The sequence below is a fragment of the Rhamphochromis sp. 'chilingali' genome (genome assembly GCF_963969265.1).
Source record: "Rhamphochromis sp. 'chilingali' genome assembly, chromosome: 11".
Taxonomy (NCBI): Eukaryota; Metazoa; Chordata; class Actinopteri; order Cichliformes; family Cichlidae; genus Rhamphochromis; species Rhamphochromis sp. 'chilingali'.
The window spans coordinates 17,221,791-17,237,646 of record NC_137938.1 but is presented as its reverse complement, the minus strand read 5'-3'; the positions used below and the strand labels follow the sequence as shown (position 1 = coordinate 17,237,646).

The window sequence follows — 15,856 nt, the reverse complement described above, 5'->3', positions numbered from 1 at the left end:
ACACAAACACTTAGGGCCTCTAAAAGGTTGGCTACACACAGAGGAACACAATATCGTGGCTCTCCCGCTCTCTTATACACACACACACACACACACACACACACACAATGATGTGGATGTACTATCACTAATATTCAATTTGTGTGTTCATACAAATAAGAAGCAAATGGGTTTATTCCAGTTATGAATGAATCAACGTTTCATGAATTGATGTGTGCATCCTGTTTTTCTGTTTGAGAACACGGGATAATAATAATGCTTTGATTTTTACAAGAAACATTAGTAACTGGTATGACTTATGAGTTTTAAAAAAGGCATTCGCTAATGTAGGATTAAAATGCCACTGAATCTCTGAATGTGCTGCATAAATGAGTTTCTGAGTCAATGAATAGCGGAGGCCATACCCCCCCCTCCCTCTTTACCTCCTTGATTGGATTGGGAGACGGGCTGATGAGTGTGTGTGCATGTGTGTTTGGGAGGAGGCTGTGGGCGACCCTCAAGCACAATGGGACGGCCCTGGAGCTCATTCAGCAGCTGTGGGTTTCCCAAGATCACACAATGATGCCGGTTATGCCACTTGCAAGTCCCCTAAGTGGCACAACTGTTACTGTTCACAAGTTTGAATGGGAACAGGGGAGCCGAGCCCGTGGCCCTTTCGTGGGCCCGGGGCTGACCACTAAACACACCCGCTAACTTCTCCTCCTTGGTTTCACACAGCCACTGGTGGGATCACACCCTCCAATGGGCTGTTGTGGGGTCTCCTAATTGCCCCATGAAGGGTTGTGGGGGCAGGGGTTCTCTGTACTTGCCAAAAACATGGCACCATAAGCTTTGACCACAACTGCTGGCTAAAGATGACATGGGTTTATGTGAGCGAACAAAGCCACCCACAAAAACACAGATGAATGTCTTATGGTGATAGCCATCTAGGATAAGTTTTAAGATCTTTACTGAATTACAGCACAATGCATATGTGGAGCAGTTGATAGGACTAACAACAAGTAAGACAATGATTAGCTCCTCATGGCTTTTGAAATAAACACAGTTGTAATACCGCTGGAGCTAAAAATCAACCATCTGAATTATTCCGATGCATTTTTTAACTTAATTATTAGCATGTGAGATTGAACTATCATCACCAAGTTACTAATGTGCATTTTTTTTAAAGCAATCGAGCTGAGTGTTTGAGCAAACTTTAAAAATCAAGCACCTCTGTGAGGTTGTACTTTGTGTTATCCATCCAATTTAGGTTTGGATATTTATATGTTGACATGAGGTGTGATCATGTTTGTCACTCTGCTCATACAAAAAATAAGTCAATAGATAAAATCCATTAAATTTGTCTACTTTCCCCTTCAAGGTCGACTCCCTGATCACCACCTTTAGCTGTTCGTTTTCAGTCATGGAAGTCCTATTCTGATAATTTCCACAAGTAAATATCAACTTCTGTGTCTAACTGACCCGATGTTTTTTCTCACTGGCAATAAGAGCTGAGTCTGTGGCCATGACCCAGAGACCAAACAGCACTCTTCACTGAAAGAGTCTGCAGCATCCAAGACTGAAGGCAGCAGCAGCATGACCAGAAGCAAGCTTATGTTAGGTTTTTTCCAGACATTAAAAGGGTGTACCATAAATTCATCCAGCAGGCTCAGACTGTCAAGACAGAGCTCCCTTTGTAAGACTTTGATGTTTTTAAGACAAGAGTTTGGTGAAAACTTGAACTGCAGTGCCAGCAACTTTGATCCAGCACACACAAGTTTTGTGTGGCAAAAAGAACAAAATTCTCACTTCCCCAGAATTTAAATTTAGGTTAAAAGGTCAATTTTTGGACATACTGCAGGTGATTCAACACCCATTGCAAAGCATAAATGTAAGAGGACAGAAAGGGACTTCCACAAAGTGAGCTAAAAACAGCAGATAATCTCGAAACAGAGGAGGCTGAAGGAATCTAGACGGAAATTAAATCTTGTTTTTGTATCACATATTTCCTAGTCAGCAGAAAACTATACCTAAGCACATTGAAACTAAAACACATAAATCTATTGCCTTAATGTTTGCTATAACCTTAATATGTATTCATGTTGTTCATATTTTCTGCAAATTTATCTCATACAAAATGTTCTAAATGCACCTGAATGAAGACGACAAAAATAAACCACAAACACTTTGTGCTTGATTGAAGAACATAATCTAACAAAACATCGCCCAATTCTTATTCTGGGCTTAGAAAAATCGTATGGATTATTGAAATACATGAAAGCCTATTATGTATGAAGGCATACTTTAGTTTCTTCTACTCGTATGGAGTCCAGTAAGTAGTGCAGAAGCTCCTGGCTGTCTTGTTGTTGGTAGCCCTTGAAGCATGGAGCTCTGGAGAAAAACAGAAACATATTTTTTTTTTAGAAAAAAAAAAAAACACAACAAAAAACCCAAAAACAAAATAAACAAACAACAACAAAAAAAAAAAAAAAAACACCCAGAAAACAAAGTTAAGACTAACTGAAGGATGGATGTTTGTGAAAACAGTGACAACATCAAACGTGGGAGTGAATCTGACTCAAAAGAGTCTGTTGTTTGTGCACAAAAACTGAACACGTTATCGAGTCTAGAAGAAAACCACTGAACACAAAGCAATTAGAATCCATGGCAAAACACGCAAAAAGAAGAAACCGTGCGTCAAGGTCTCTCAAGAGTTTTCACTGCTGGATCTGTGAAATCCTATCTGCCACTATAACTCCTCCTTTCACAATCCAGGTGGACGCAGTATAAAACTTATACACTTAAAGGACCAACAAACAATTTGTTAAAGTTATTTTGGTGGACAGAATATTTTCTTCATACAGTCATGTTAGCAGAAACCCAAACAAGACATTTTGAATTGTCCCTAGATATGATTTAAAACCAGAACATCAATGACAGAGTAGCTCATTAGGCTCATGACCCAAGACAAATCACAGATTTTAAATGTTTGTGCAGGGCAGAAAGAAAGCTGCAAGTCCACTTGTCGTTGGTTGGCTCTAATGCGCAATATAATGAGAATTAAAATCCACCGAGAAGTCGAGGACGCTTGCAAACAGTCATATCCAGGATCTTAGGTTAACAACTTCACTAAATGGCCTGAATAGAATATTGTTCAGTACATCTTAATTGGGTGCTCATAAAACCACAAAAACAACCTTGAGCTTGAGCACAGGTTGGGTGAACTCACACACAGTGATCACATGTTTGATTATATTCTGACCAAAACTGTAGGAGGAGGAGCAATTTTAGTGAACGTGAACTAGGGCTGCCACGATTTGTCGACTAGTCACGATTACGTCGACTATCAAAATCGTCGACGACTGATTTAATAGTCGACGCGTCGTTTGAAACTTTGTACGATCACAAAAGACGCAGGAATAAGTGGCAGGATTTAAGAGTGTAATAACGGACTGAAACAGAAGATGGCAGCATTGCATGTACAAGGATGTCAGCTACCGTTAAACCCCGAAGAAGAAGAAGAAGAAGAAGAAGCAGCTGTGTCCCAGAATTCATAGCGCGGCCCAGCGCAGTTTCCAACAATGGCGACAGCTAGTTAGTTTTAATGTTACTCTTATTATTCTTTCTGGGTCACAAAATAAACGTTTAACATATTTTCAGGCGAGAATGTAGCTGTGTAAACCTCAAATATCTGCTCAGTTTATCAGGACACCACATATTTTCAAAAGCGCTCCGACGTTTTCGGAGACATCTGTTACCCACTAGCTCGTTAGCGAGCCGGGGGCTAGGCTCACTAGCGCCGTGAGAACACCGGACTCCCCGCAAATCGTTTTCAAACCCACCGCCGTCTTTCGCTACTCAGGTTAAATATATATGAGTCACTTAGATAACTTAAAATGTTATTGTTTGGCTTTTTTTTTTAGTATTTTATTTGTTCCTGAGTAAATCAGTTTGTCTGAGATTAAAGTTATAGTTTTTACACAGCTGAATAAACGTCAAGCAGACAGCTGATTATCAGAAGTGTGAGATGCTCCAGAATATACTCCAGTGTCCTGTTATATTTTAGATAGCAAGGAGTTTATTAATCTTCACCGAAACAATCTGCAAATTTCATTAAAATAAACTATCATCTTGTCTTTATTTTTAGTTAGCACAGACCTTAAACACTTAAAGCTGTAAGCTAATGATAGTTATATAAGAGCAGATGCTGCTGGTGCAATAAGCTGTAGTTTTACGTCTAATGGATGATGATCTGATTAGTCGACTAATCGCAAAAATAATCGGTGACTAGTCGACTATCAAAATAATCGTTTGTGGCAGCCCTAATGTGAACAGACCACCAGATGAGCTCTAGCTCCATCTGAGTAACCCCATTACCAGGATGAACACCTATTTGCTACTAGCAAATGAACTGTGTGAAAGCAGGTCCCCCTCAGATAAAATTAAACATCTTCTTTTTGTGAAAGCAGTTGCTTATTACACTGAACTTCAATAAATTATAAATTCATTATACTTTATTATAAAAAAAAAATTATACTGGATGAAAAAAAAAAGATTTAAATAAGTCTTATTAAATACCATTCTTCCATCCATAAAAAAGTAAAAAATAAATACAATGAAGCTCTCTAAGCAATATAAGAAGAGGTTCATAGGCAAGTCACCACTCCTCTATGTTGGATACTTCCACAAAACAGACTTTCTGCTGTGCACAAATCTTCTTGGTAAAGCGAATGGACACCATTAGAGTGGTTAGAGGGGAGGCTCTCCTTGGCTCCGACCCCTGGCTGTCCACGGTGAAGCAGATGTGAGGACAGATGCCAGGGACAGATGGGTAGCCAAGGTTGGAGCTACTGCAACCTGTTGGGCCGAGGCAACCACATAACCAAAGGACAGGTTGGTTCAACAGGGATAACACATACTGAGAGGCCACATTCCTGATTAGACAACATTGAGGGTGGTCAGAGGTGGGCAGTACGTAGTAGTGGGTTAACTCCTTTCAAGCCATTGTGGATCTTTTGCTATGCTATGATCTTTGTATGTTAAGTTTCTTTGTTTGCCAAAATGTTCTGAATAGGAATGCTGCACACCTGTTCCTGTCTGATGAAAGCAGTTAATCCTATTATAATTATTAAAAAGGAATGCAGTGTGTCAAATATAAATTCTGACCAATACATTCTCCTAATGACATTCCTAATCCTACTTATGTGGGAAGATCACTCAGACCAAAACAGCTTTTTACACCCTTGACACATTGCCATGAACAAATGGATGTCCAGGAGAGAAATGGCCAAGCACCTCTCTTCAACACAGGTCAGAACCTGTAAATCTGGAGGAGATCAAAGTTGCCCCACATACTCGCATCTTATCCTAATCTCTGTCTTTCATGCCTCTTTTTGTGCAAACAGAAGGCAACGTGCAGGGGTGAAGATGGTACAGAGAACATATGTTATTTACTGGCGAGCCTCCAGGAAGAGCAGCAAGTAAAGGAATGCCTCCATCTAGCTTTGCCAACTGAATTTGTTGATCAACTAAAAGAGAGAAATATGAAGACAAAACAGAGAGGAGAATGCGTGAGACAGAAAAAAAAGGGGGGGAAAGAGAGAGGCAGTGAAAAAGAAAAAAAAATGAATGCACATGGTTGGTATCAGTGGGAATGAGGAGGTCTGGAAGTTCATCCCAGTGGAGACAAAGCAGAAGGGCCCTGTAGCCCTGCTCTCAATCTGGCCAATACAAACAGCTGCGGTGCTAACACAATTAATAGCCGGATGAGTTAGTACCAGACACAAGGCCACACAAGCTCCCCCCAAGTCGACACACACACACACACACACACACACACACACACACACACACACACACACACACACACACACACACACACGTTTATTATTATTAGTCCTTTACTCTTAGACGGCTTTAAAACATTGCAGTTCAATGTTTGCATTCACTGCAGCATTTAAACACTATGAATAATTTCAAATTAAAAATAATAAACATTTGTTGTCACTCTGAGAACATTGTTAGTTTAACTACTGACTTCACTAATGGGAAATTGAGAGACAAACCCCCCAAAAACATTCATTCTGACTACATGGATTGGTCTGCACCCTCACTGATGCTGACATACTAGTGCTGTATAAGAGAAAGAAAACTCATATATCATGACACAGTAACGTATTTAAAGGTTGATTCGTCAATGAGAAATGGCACAATGTTTGAAACTGTAATATAAAAAGATTTTATGCCTATTGAAATATTCCATAAAAACGCACAAAAATTCTAGTGCAACAGGGAAAAAATACAAAGAAAAAAAAATCACTGAACCGCCATCAAAGATTGGCTTTGTACTTTTAATTCATATTTTTCTGGTTTTGATCATGAAGCTCTCAACATCATTATTCGAAGGTGTCCTGTGTTCACAAACCAGATAGAGAGCAGCAGAGCTGAGGGAAAGGATGTAAAGTTTCAATGCCAGCTTTGAATATGTGCACATGTCAAAATTATTATTCTTATTTTTATACCAACTCTGAATCTGTCTCTCTTCTTTTAATGTGGTGTGTGCTGTATGTGCAAGTGACCTGGATGCCAGCACTAGATGGGATCCATTGTTGTCATGTGCTATTTCTATCAGGGATGAAAGGCTTCTCACAAGGCTTATTTATGAACAATTTTTGAAAGATGTGAGTATGTGGACACAGTACACGGACAGAGAAGAGAGCCAGCATACTTTTCATTTTTTTGCACCACAAGAGTGTCCAGTGGCTGTCCTGAAAATGGAATCAGTCCTTGAAAGAAGCAGGTGTTGATGAATGCCCTCTGTGTGGCCTTTTTTCCTCCAGATTGTGCATTACACATGTGTAGCGAATGCATCCAGATAAAGTGATGGACATTAATGATGAAAATTCTCAAAAAAATGTCATTTTTAATACTTAAGACATTTCAAGTCCAGGTCCAAAAAGGAAAACAGACAAACAGTTGTGTCTGTAATTTTTTTTTTCCCGGTTGTGCCACTGACTGGCTTTGTAGTACACTGGGTACAAGCTGGGACCCTCACTGGCACCAGATACAGAGTGTGGTGCTGGCCGTCCGACACACACTGCTTGGCACTGGTCTGAGCACAGACCAGACCCCGTGCTGTTGGCAGGAGGATGAGGAAGCAAGCTGTGGGGTACTCAGCTGGTTAAGGTCAAATCCATGTGAACACACGCACATTTAACACAAAAATGGGCTCGACTTCAGGATGAGCTGAGTAGAATAGGTTGACTCATATGGCTGTTTCAAGGTGTCGGAAACAGACTGTGTTTGTCATTATAATTCAGAAGATTAGTGCTGTTTATTCCAACTTCTACCTTATTTTCAAAGCACAACAGCTCCAGCCTGCAGATTTACTTCCCTTTACCGAGAGTAAAGCCTAAATCAGAGTCTGCTCTGCGTGGGAATACTGTAAAACACTGGATCAGCCATGGCTATAATCATTAACCCCTGCTAAGTAGAAAAAAACCATTTAAACTGTGCTGATCACAGACTGAAGGCCCCATTATGCAGTGTGCTAACACAAACATACAGGGAAAGACTGATAAAGAAATGATAAAAGCGCTGTTAGCCCTCACAGGCCAAGGGCAGACCCAATCCTCTTTGAGTGAGAAGAACTTGCAGAGGATGGCAGGACATTTTCAGAGTACAGGTACTGTAAAGGTCGCTGCAACAGAAAGAAAAATGTCCCAGTAAACAAGAGCAGTTCTTGGCCTTGGCCTTTCAGATCAAAGGCTTTAGGCCTGAGTAAATGTAGATAGGCTGCTGTGAGGAGTCGTCTAAAAACAGGTGATAGCGCAGGCTATCATCAGGCTCAGAATCATGCATGTTCTGTGGTGTATAAGTAAATTTAAAAAAAGTTAAGTTGCCAATCACAACACTAACAAAAAAGCAACAAACAAAAACAAAAACAAAACCCAAAACAACCCCCCCCCCCCCCCCCAAAAAAAAAAACAACCCAGACAAAACAAAACCCCTCATTAAAAATAAATATATATTGAACACTACATACAGCCTGAAAGGAATCTGCAGCAATTGTGACCAGAGACAAGTGACTACAAGCAAAATAACTGCTGGCGATGGGAAGTGGGCGACACCCAAGAAAAATTTCTCTCAATTCCAGGTGATAGTACATACATTAGAGGCTCGCCCAGACCACTGGAACCTGGCTATCCACAAACAACCGTCCGTCAGCTTCAAAGCGATGTGTGATGAATGCGTTACTTCAGTGTTCCTCACTTTTTGAATTGGATAATTTGGCTTCAAGACATCAAGATGGCGATACCAAAAACAGTCATCCCTGCTTCCTTGCCATAAACAAGGGGTTCACCAAAACGAATAGCTCTGCACGTTTGGTTTGACGCAACCATGCAGGGGATTTATGTCTCTGGCTGGAGCAAACCAGCAACTTTTCACCTGCCAAGTGAATGTGTTAACCACTACACCATGGGATGCAAAAAGTCTACATAAACTTCATACCTGTAAAAGGCTACAACATACAATAACTTGAATGCTTATATCTCTATCCATTAGATCAGCGGTCCCCGACCCCCGGGCCTCGGACCGGTACGTGAGTCGTTTGGTACTGGGCTGCGAGAGTTGAGGCTCAGGTGTGCAATGTATGGTTTTCAGGGTTTTTATCGGTTTTCAGCGTTATTTTGTTATCGTTTTGATCGTTAACTCTGTTTTCCTGGGTCTTTTCACGCGTGTTATGAATAAATCTTCTTTTTTTCGGTACCGGTACTAGTTTTATTTTGTTGTATTTATCCGCGACACCTTAAAGGCCGGTCCGTGAAAATATTGTCGGGCATAAACCGGTCCGTGGCGCAAAAAAGGTTGGAGACCGCTGTATTAGATTATGTGAGTTGAATTTACCTAAAAAAAAAAAAAAAAGTTATAAAAACAAAACATTGATAATAAAGTGCATCAAATATTATTGTCATTGGGAATAAACATGAACGCTGTAATTGAGCAATAAAATAAAATAAGATATCCCCTGTTTCCCACCTCTTTGCCATTTGAAGCATAAAAACAATGTATTAAATCTGTCATTTTACTGTACTACAATAAAGCTGTATGGAAAAATGAATAGATTAATCATTTGATACAGTTTAAACAAAGAGTAGCATAAAGTGTGGTGAAGCTTAAAGTCAAATCTGTCTATTCAAATGTATTTTAGTGGAATAGATTAGTTCTACTTGAAATTAGACATGTATGAGTGCATAAGAGTGTGCAGTGCTTGCTGTCTGAATGCACAATTGCCTGCATGCGTTGCAGGGCGAGGTGGTGCCAGGTGAGGTGGCATCCCACAAACACACACTACACAAACACCCACAGAGGTCTGTCTGATAAAAGCTAGGTACCAGAATAACTGTAAAAGCCGCACCAGAGAACGATCCAGTCATCCAACATCAAATGCTCTGGTCATCCACCTGCACTACTAAACAGTGTGAGGCCCCAGCCCCCCTCCATACACACAAACACGGTGGACCCAACCAGCAGGGTACCAAGCTCAACCAATAAGTCAGCCAACCAGACACCCACACTTTTCATGTAAGAGCAAGGTCTGCCTGTCACACAGTCTGTCAGACCTTAGATCAAATGCGACACAGGTGGCACAGCCATGTGGAGAGAAGCAGGAGAACTACAAATGGCTAGCTACAGCGGTACAGTGATTTGAGTGCATGTTCCGTGTACGTCAAGGTTAGTGTGTGTGAAAGGCATTCAGCAGAGACTTCACTGACCCTGAAACCAAACATTGGCAGGAGTCTGAAGCTGGTGTATGATGATTGGTGATTTTAGGTCCGCAATTACACAACCAGAGTTCAAAATGTCTGAAAGGTTTGTCAATAAAATCTGTGTACTCAAAGTACAGATACTTTTTTACTGTGCTTACGTACTATTTTCAGATATATGCAAGTTGTTTTTTTTTTCTGCCTACTTTTTGCTTTTACTCCCTACATTTTTTAAATATTTGTAAGTTTTTATTGATTATCTTGCACAAAGTATTTACATTAGGAGCGTTATAACATTCCTGAAAATAAGAAACCTGGCATTTATATGTATAGTATTTGTCCATACGCAATTTTGCTAAACATTGGAGACAAACATATGACAAACAATTTCAACTCCTCAAAGTTGTAGCAAGATGGAAGTGGTATGTCCCGATTGAATTTTCCAGATGTTTTTTATGTAAAATGTTTTTTTTTAATAAATATCTGGTTGTGATTTTAATTGTAGGCAAAAAAAGAAAAGAAAACCAAAAAAACCACAAACAAAACAAAACACACACACACACAAAAAACAAGAAAGAAACCAACAAACCGAACAGTAGGACCGGTGGAAACAGCTGGCCCAGTCTTGATGGCATTTTCCACCTCATAGTTGTTTTACTAGGTAAGGTAAGCTATTTAGACAAAATTACTTCTTATCTCTTTAATATACTGGGTCCACTTAAACCAGGGTTTGTTGAATTTCTCTCTTTAAAGCTGCAAAGACATAGTGAGCCTCACCATTATAAATATTTGGTAGACAGTATGGTGCAGTTCTTGTATTCCTTCCAATGCTTGGAGCCATTTTCTTGTCAGGGTTTTCTTAGCTGACATTAACATAATTCTCAGTAGATATTTATCTGCTGGATTAGTTATATTTGGGAGGCCTAAGTACATATATAAGAAATCAAAGGGGATTTGTGTGCAGAAAATCTTTTTCAAACATTTGTGGATATCTTGCCTAACCCTAATTTTTGGGCAGGACCAGAATAGATGGTAGTGATTAGACTTCAGACTGCCACATACTCTGCAGGACCCTCTACAGTGTAGGCAACAGAAAATAGATACACATTTTTTATTTTCCTTCTTTGTCTTCTGATTCAAGATGAGTATCATTAGAATGAAAAAAGTTAGACGAAAGTGAAAGTGATTTCAATCTACTGAGATTATGTTATCATTACGTTAATATAGCACAAGGTTCAGTTAGCCTTGCATAAAAATAGAAGCATCCTCCACAGAAGTTTCTTACTTTAAGTGCATTTCTGAGCCTGTGCTTTTTTACTTGAGTATAGAAGTTGTATCAGTACTTCAACTTTTACTGGAGTATTTGTTACCAGTAGTATTTGTACTTCTACTTAAGTACAGAATGCCTTTGCTTTTGCCAACTCTGCTTGCTTCAGAATGAAAATATTCAAATCAACATAGCCTCTGCTCCAGCTTCACTAGCTTACATTACTTCTCATGTTCCCCACAGATGAGGGGACACATAAAGCAGAGGCTCTGGGTTCACAGGAAGTAGCAGGTGATATGAAAGGTTGTGCCTTACTTTTGGCAGAGTTGGTTGAAGAGGATTTTGGGATTGACACAGCCTTTCCCTGGATCCTTCATGTTGTGGAGGAAGGCAAACATGGCGGCAGTCAAGGGTTCTGGACTGGGCAGCACTACTGTTAGTGGACTCTGGAATAGGAAGAACACATGAAAGTAAAACATGTTGTTCTTATTTGAAGTAATTAGTATCTTGTTTATGAAATAAGGCCAGAAATACAGAAAACATGAAAATACTTCAATTTTAACTACTACTAAGTTCTAACAGCATTCAAAAATTTCTGTAATTATGCATATTAAAATATGCATAATTCTCCTTTATTAATGAGAATAATAAGCTGTACCAGATTTGTCTCTGGAGGGGGGCAGATCCTCAATTTGTACCCCTTCTCCTTCACCTCTTGGATAAGGTCAATGAGCATGTGTGTCTGGGACAGGTTCTGTGAGGAAAACAGAATCATGTTAAGACTGTTAAGCGGGGTCATCGTTTTCTAAAGGTGGGACTCGCTTATACAATATTAATGCAGTTTAACATTTTGCAATATACTGAGTACTGCAATAACATCTATTGTGATTTGTCACCTTTCCCCAACTGCAAATTATGTCCTCAAAGTTAGACTTTGTCAGTATCTGTTTCATTCATGTTATGGTTTTGTTGTAAATAATGGTCAAGCACACCAACACTGTCACTAAAACCTGCCATAAATGTTGCCAGTAAGTCTGCTATCAGTCTGCAATTTAAATTTGGGTCAAGTTGGCAATTACTTGCAATCATTTATGACAGTACAGCAATTAACTGTGATAACTCATTAAAACTCACATGTGAAATTCACATTTAACCATTACATTTGGACTTAGCAACATTCCTGCTTTATATAACCAGTATACAACCATTTGGCAGCCAGTTGAATCCTATGGAGTTGTCCTCAGTGACAAAGACTCATTCAGACTGATGGCAACATGCAGACAATCTGTCTGTATTTATGAATTAAACAGAAATTATTTTCACACTTTTGACAATCTTTCAGAGGGATTGCAGTCGGTCCAAGTCAGACTGGAACTGTTTGCGGAAACATTGCCTCTTGCAATCAAAAGTTGTTGTGAGGATCTAACACTCTCAAGGTCTAAGCAACCATTTACTCACCACAAGATGCAGAATGTGAAAAAAGGGCAATTTTTAAAAATGTACTGAAGATCCTATTTTGTAGTTGTGTGACTGAAGGTAGCTTTGTCAAACCAAGTGTGTCCAGTGTTGGATGGTTTTTCGGTTAATTTTAATTAGCTAACATTATCTCAGATGAGGTAAATGAGGTGGGCCCTCTTTTTTTCTAAGTATTAGAATTTATTTAATAAAATATTGATATTTGGTGTCTTTATACATACAAAATAACACAATACCAAGCTGTGTTGATTTCCCCCACCATATCTGACACTCTGCCTCTGATTTCAACTGGGGAACAATATTCATCAGGTGCATTAGATCAACTGGTTTTAACTAGAGAATATTGTACATTAAAGAAGTGGCTCCAACTGATCAAAACCACAGATTCTAAGATTTTCTTTCATAAGGCAAAGAAACAAGAAAAGCTATAATGTTTTAGAGATATAAAAATGTTTCTGCACTTAGCTTGTGGCAATATCATGTAGTCAACTAAAATAGCTGCGCAACAATGTTTTCTCCATTTTAGTATGATTTAGAAACTTGTGTCGAGTTTATCACTGAAAAAGGCAAAATTATCTATGATCTGTATGAATTAAATGCAGAGAAGATCCTTGGCGAGGAGATTGCTTGAAGCAGTCATTGTCCCTTCATGTTAGAGAAGCATCTTTTCCTCCCTTTTCAAGAGATATTTGTTTTGTCACATCCTGGCAATAAAGACTGTTGCTATGGAAAACACACAATGGAGCTGGCATTGTGAACACAGACACAGCTCATCCTCTGACAATTATGTGTTTTCACCAGAAAGATTGCAATTTTCAAGGAGACAATACAAACAGACAGGGAGAGGGAGGGAAAAGCATGTAAAGCACGCTCACTCGAATTTCAATCAACGAGGGAGACCCTGAGGGTGATTAACAAAATGGCGGAAAAAAAACAGCTTCATTGTTGAAGAGGCATGTCAGTTTGCAGTCACCATGACATGACCAGGGAAAAACTGAGGAGGGCTCTATAGCTGCGCTGTGCTGTGAACGTGCTCTGCACCAACCGAGTGCCAGTTGTGTACAGTAAAGTCTGGAAATATTTGTACAGTGATTCAAATTAAATAATCTTGGCTTTGAATGCCAATATCACATCAACCACAGAGGAATCACAACTATTTTTTGTCCAGAGTCATCCATTTTCAAGGTCTCCAATGTAAGGTCTAAAATAAAATGTCCATTTTAAATACGTTGAGTATCCTTTGAAAGCAATGACTCCCTGATGTTTAGAATCCGTGCACCTCCCTAAAGGAGGAGCTTGATACTTTGTGATGCTTTTCCAGGCCTTTATGCTGTAGTGGTCTCCAGTTGTTTGAAGGTCTTTCTGGCTTTCCAGTATTGCAAGTAAGTGATAGACTTGGCCATTGCAGTAGTTCACTTCATTACCTTCAAAAGTGTCTGGATTGCTTTCAGAATATGTTTTAACTTATCTTTGAGTTGCAAACACCAACCAGTCAACACTGTTGAAAGCGAGCTGACAATATAGTTGATACGAGTTTTACTGTCTTTCAGATCATAGTATGCTTCAGGCCACAGATCACTTGTTTGCAACTCGTGGTGAACACCCTGTGTTTTTTCCCTCCTTCACAGTGTTCTTCACCTGGCTGCATGTTCTCAAGCAGTTCTTCTTTACCATAGAAAGGATACTATGATCATCCACCACTCTTGTCTTCCACAGATGTCCAAGAGTTCATGCACATTTACTATCTATGGCTTCTTTCTTTTTAAAGGATGCCACTGGTGTCACTTTCCTTGGGAGCTGTATGCCAAAAACAATGCTTCTGAATATTTTAGTGTTCTGTTAATGGCAAAAGTTTCTCAGTTCTTGAGTTCTGACCCAATATTATAAAAAGAGTAAGATTCAAGTAAAAACAAAATCATCAAGGACGAGTAACAGAAACAGAATAGCAATACCAACCTGCATAACAGCATTGAAGAAGCAGGTGTTACCAAGGTTATTGATTCCCTTAACAGGGACCAAAGCACTGCTGACTGAGCTCTTGCCTTTTGGTAGGTCAGCATAATCTGGTGGTTCTTCTCTGAGTTTTATGATCTTGGGTGATACTGCTGGAACACATAAAACAAAGAGGTACAGTAAAAGGCTATAAGTTAGAGTTAAATGGCAGGATTATAGTGTGCACGTGGTTTTGAATTAAACCTTAATATTATTTTTCATAACAAGACTGAAGTCAAGATGCACCAAGTGAAGTGGGGGTCTTGAACAAATTTCCATTGTCCTGGAATACTGGCCAAAAAAAAGAAAGAAAAAAAAAAGACTTTGCCTTGCACCAAAACTGGGACTGGGAGTAAGGTATTGGGATGGCAGCTGGAAGGAGAGCTGGGTCATTTGGGAAAGCAGATGACAGCTGTAGAAGTTTCCGCTGGTTAGTGGTGGAGGAGTGGGGGCTGGGGTTGGAGAGATGGCTCTCCAGAGCCAGCTGTTACTCCTGATCACCAATGAAAACTAACCTTCCACAGAAAGTAAGACACAGATGGTCAGAATCTAACAGTGGCATACAGCTTGCTGGGGACAGACTAGAGTTAGTACTGGAGCAGTGTGGGCTGATGGCGTGCCAGCAGCTAGCAATATAGCTAAAACCATGATGGGTCAACAATAACACGTTACTGACACATGCTAGTCTTCTTCACTAGTTAACTTATTGTTCTTAACATGACATCTTACTTTTGGAGTTTATCATGGTAAAAAATCATGAATAAATAAAAAACATAAATATGTGACAGTTGCAGCTTCTTCAGGTAAAACGCAGCTGTTGTTCAGAAACAAACGCCGATGTGGGAACACACCATAATCCTCTACAGATTGGCTTTTTTAATTTAGCAGCCTTAGGCACAGAAAGAGGTCTACGCAGTGAACCAGCAGTAATGAGAATACCAATGTAGCCATTATCAACTCCCTAAAACGATCACTGTACACAGCTGAATACTGAAATGAGAAACAATGAATGTGTTCTGTTTGGTATTAAAGAAGAAAATAGACTATTTTAAATGCTAAACAATAACCAAGCCAGGAATGAGACACACAAGCAACTCAAAAATGTACTACTCTTTAATTAACATTACCTATTTGCAGTGAAGAATGAGAAGATATTTCAGTCAGAGTGCATTTCATTTGTCAAATTAATTCATGAATATTTTGAAAGATTTATTTGTTTGTCTGTCAGGAGAAAGCTTTTCTTTAATTTCTCTAATGATCTGGAAACTTGATGTTCATCATATTTTTGTCTATTTAGTCCTAGTACTTTGGGATTTTCATTAACAGGATCTGTTTTTCTGCCTTAAACAGTAAAGGGCAAAAGCATTGAGCCACC

General features: G+C 39.4%; 1 protein-coding gene across 2 annotated transcripts in view; it reads right to left on the bottom strand.

The window, feature by feature from the left end:
• Positions 1–15,856, bottom strand: part of usp45 (ubiquitin specific peptidase 45) — a 38,834-nt gene that overhangs the window by 10,763 nt on the left and 12,215 nt on the right. Inside the window, exons 6-9 of one of the 2 annotated variants that reach the window (XM_080896683.1) lie at positions 14,446–14,594; positions 11,672–11,767; positions 11,329–11,459; positions 2,283–2,370 (exon numbers count right to left, since the gene is read on the bottom strand). In XM_080896683.1, the coding sequence (XP_080752809.1) occupies positions 2,283–2,370; positions 11,329–11,459; positions 11,672–11,767; positions 14,446–14,594 (464 nt within the window). The remainder of the gene's footprint in view (positions 1–2,282; positions 2,371–11,328; positions 11,460–11,671; positions 11,768–14,445; positions 14,595–15,856) is intronic. The other variant, XM_080896684.1, reaches the window with a different exon arrangement.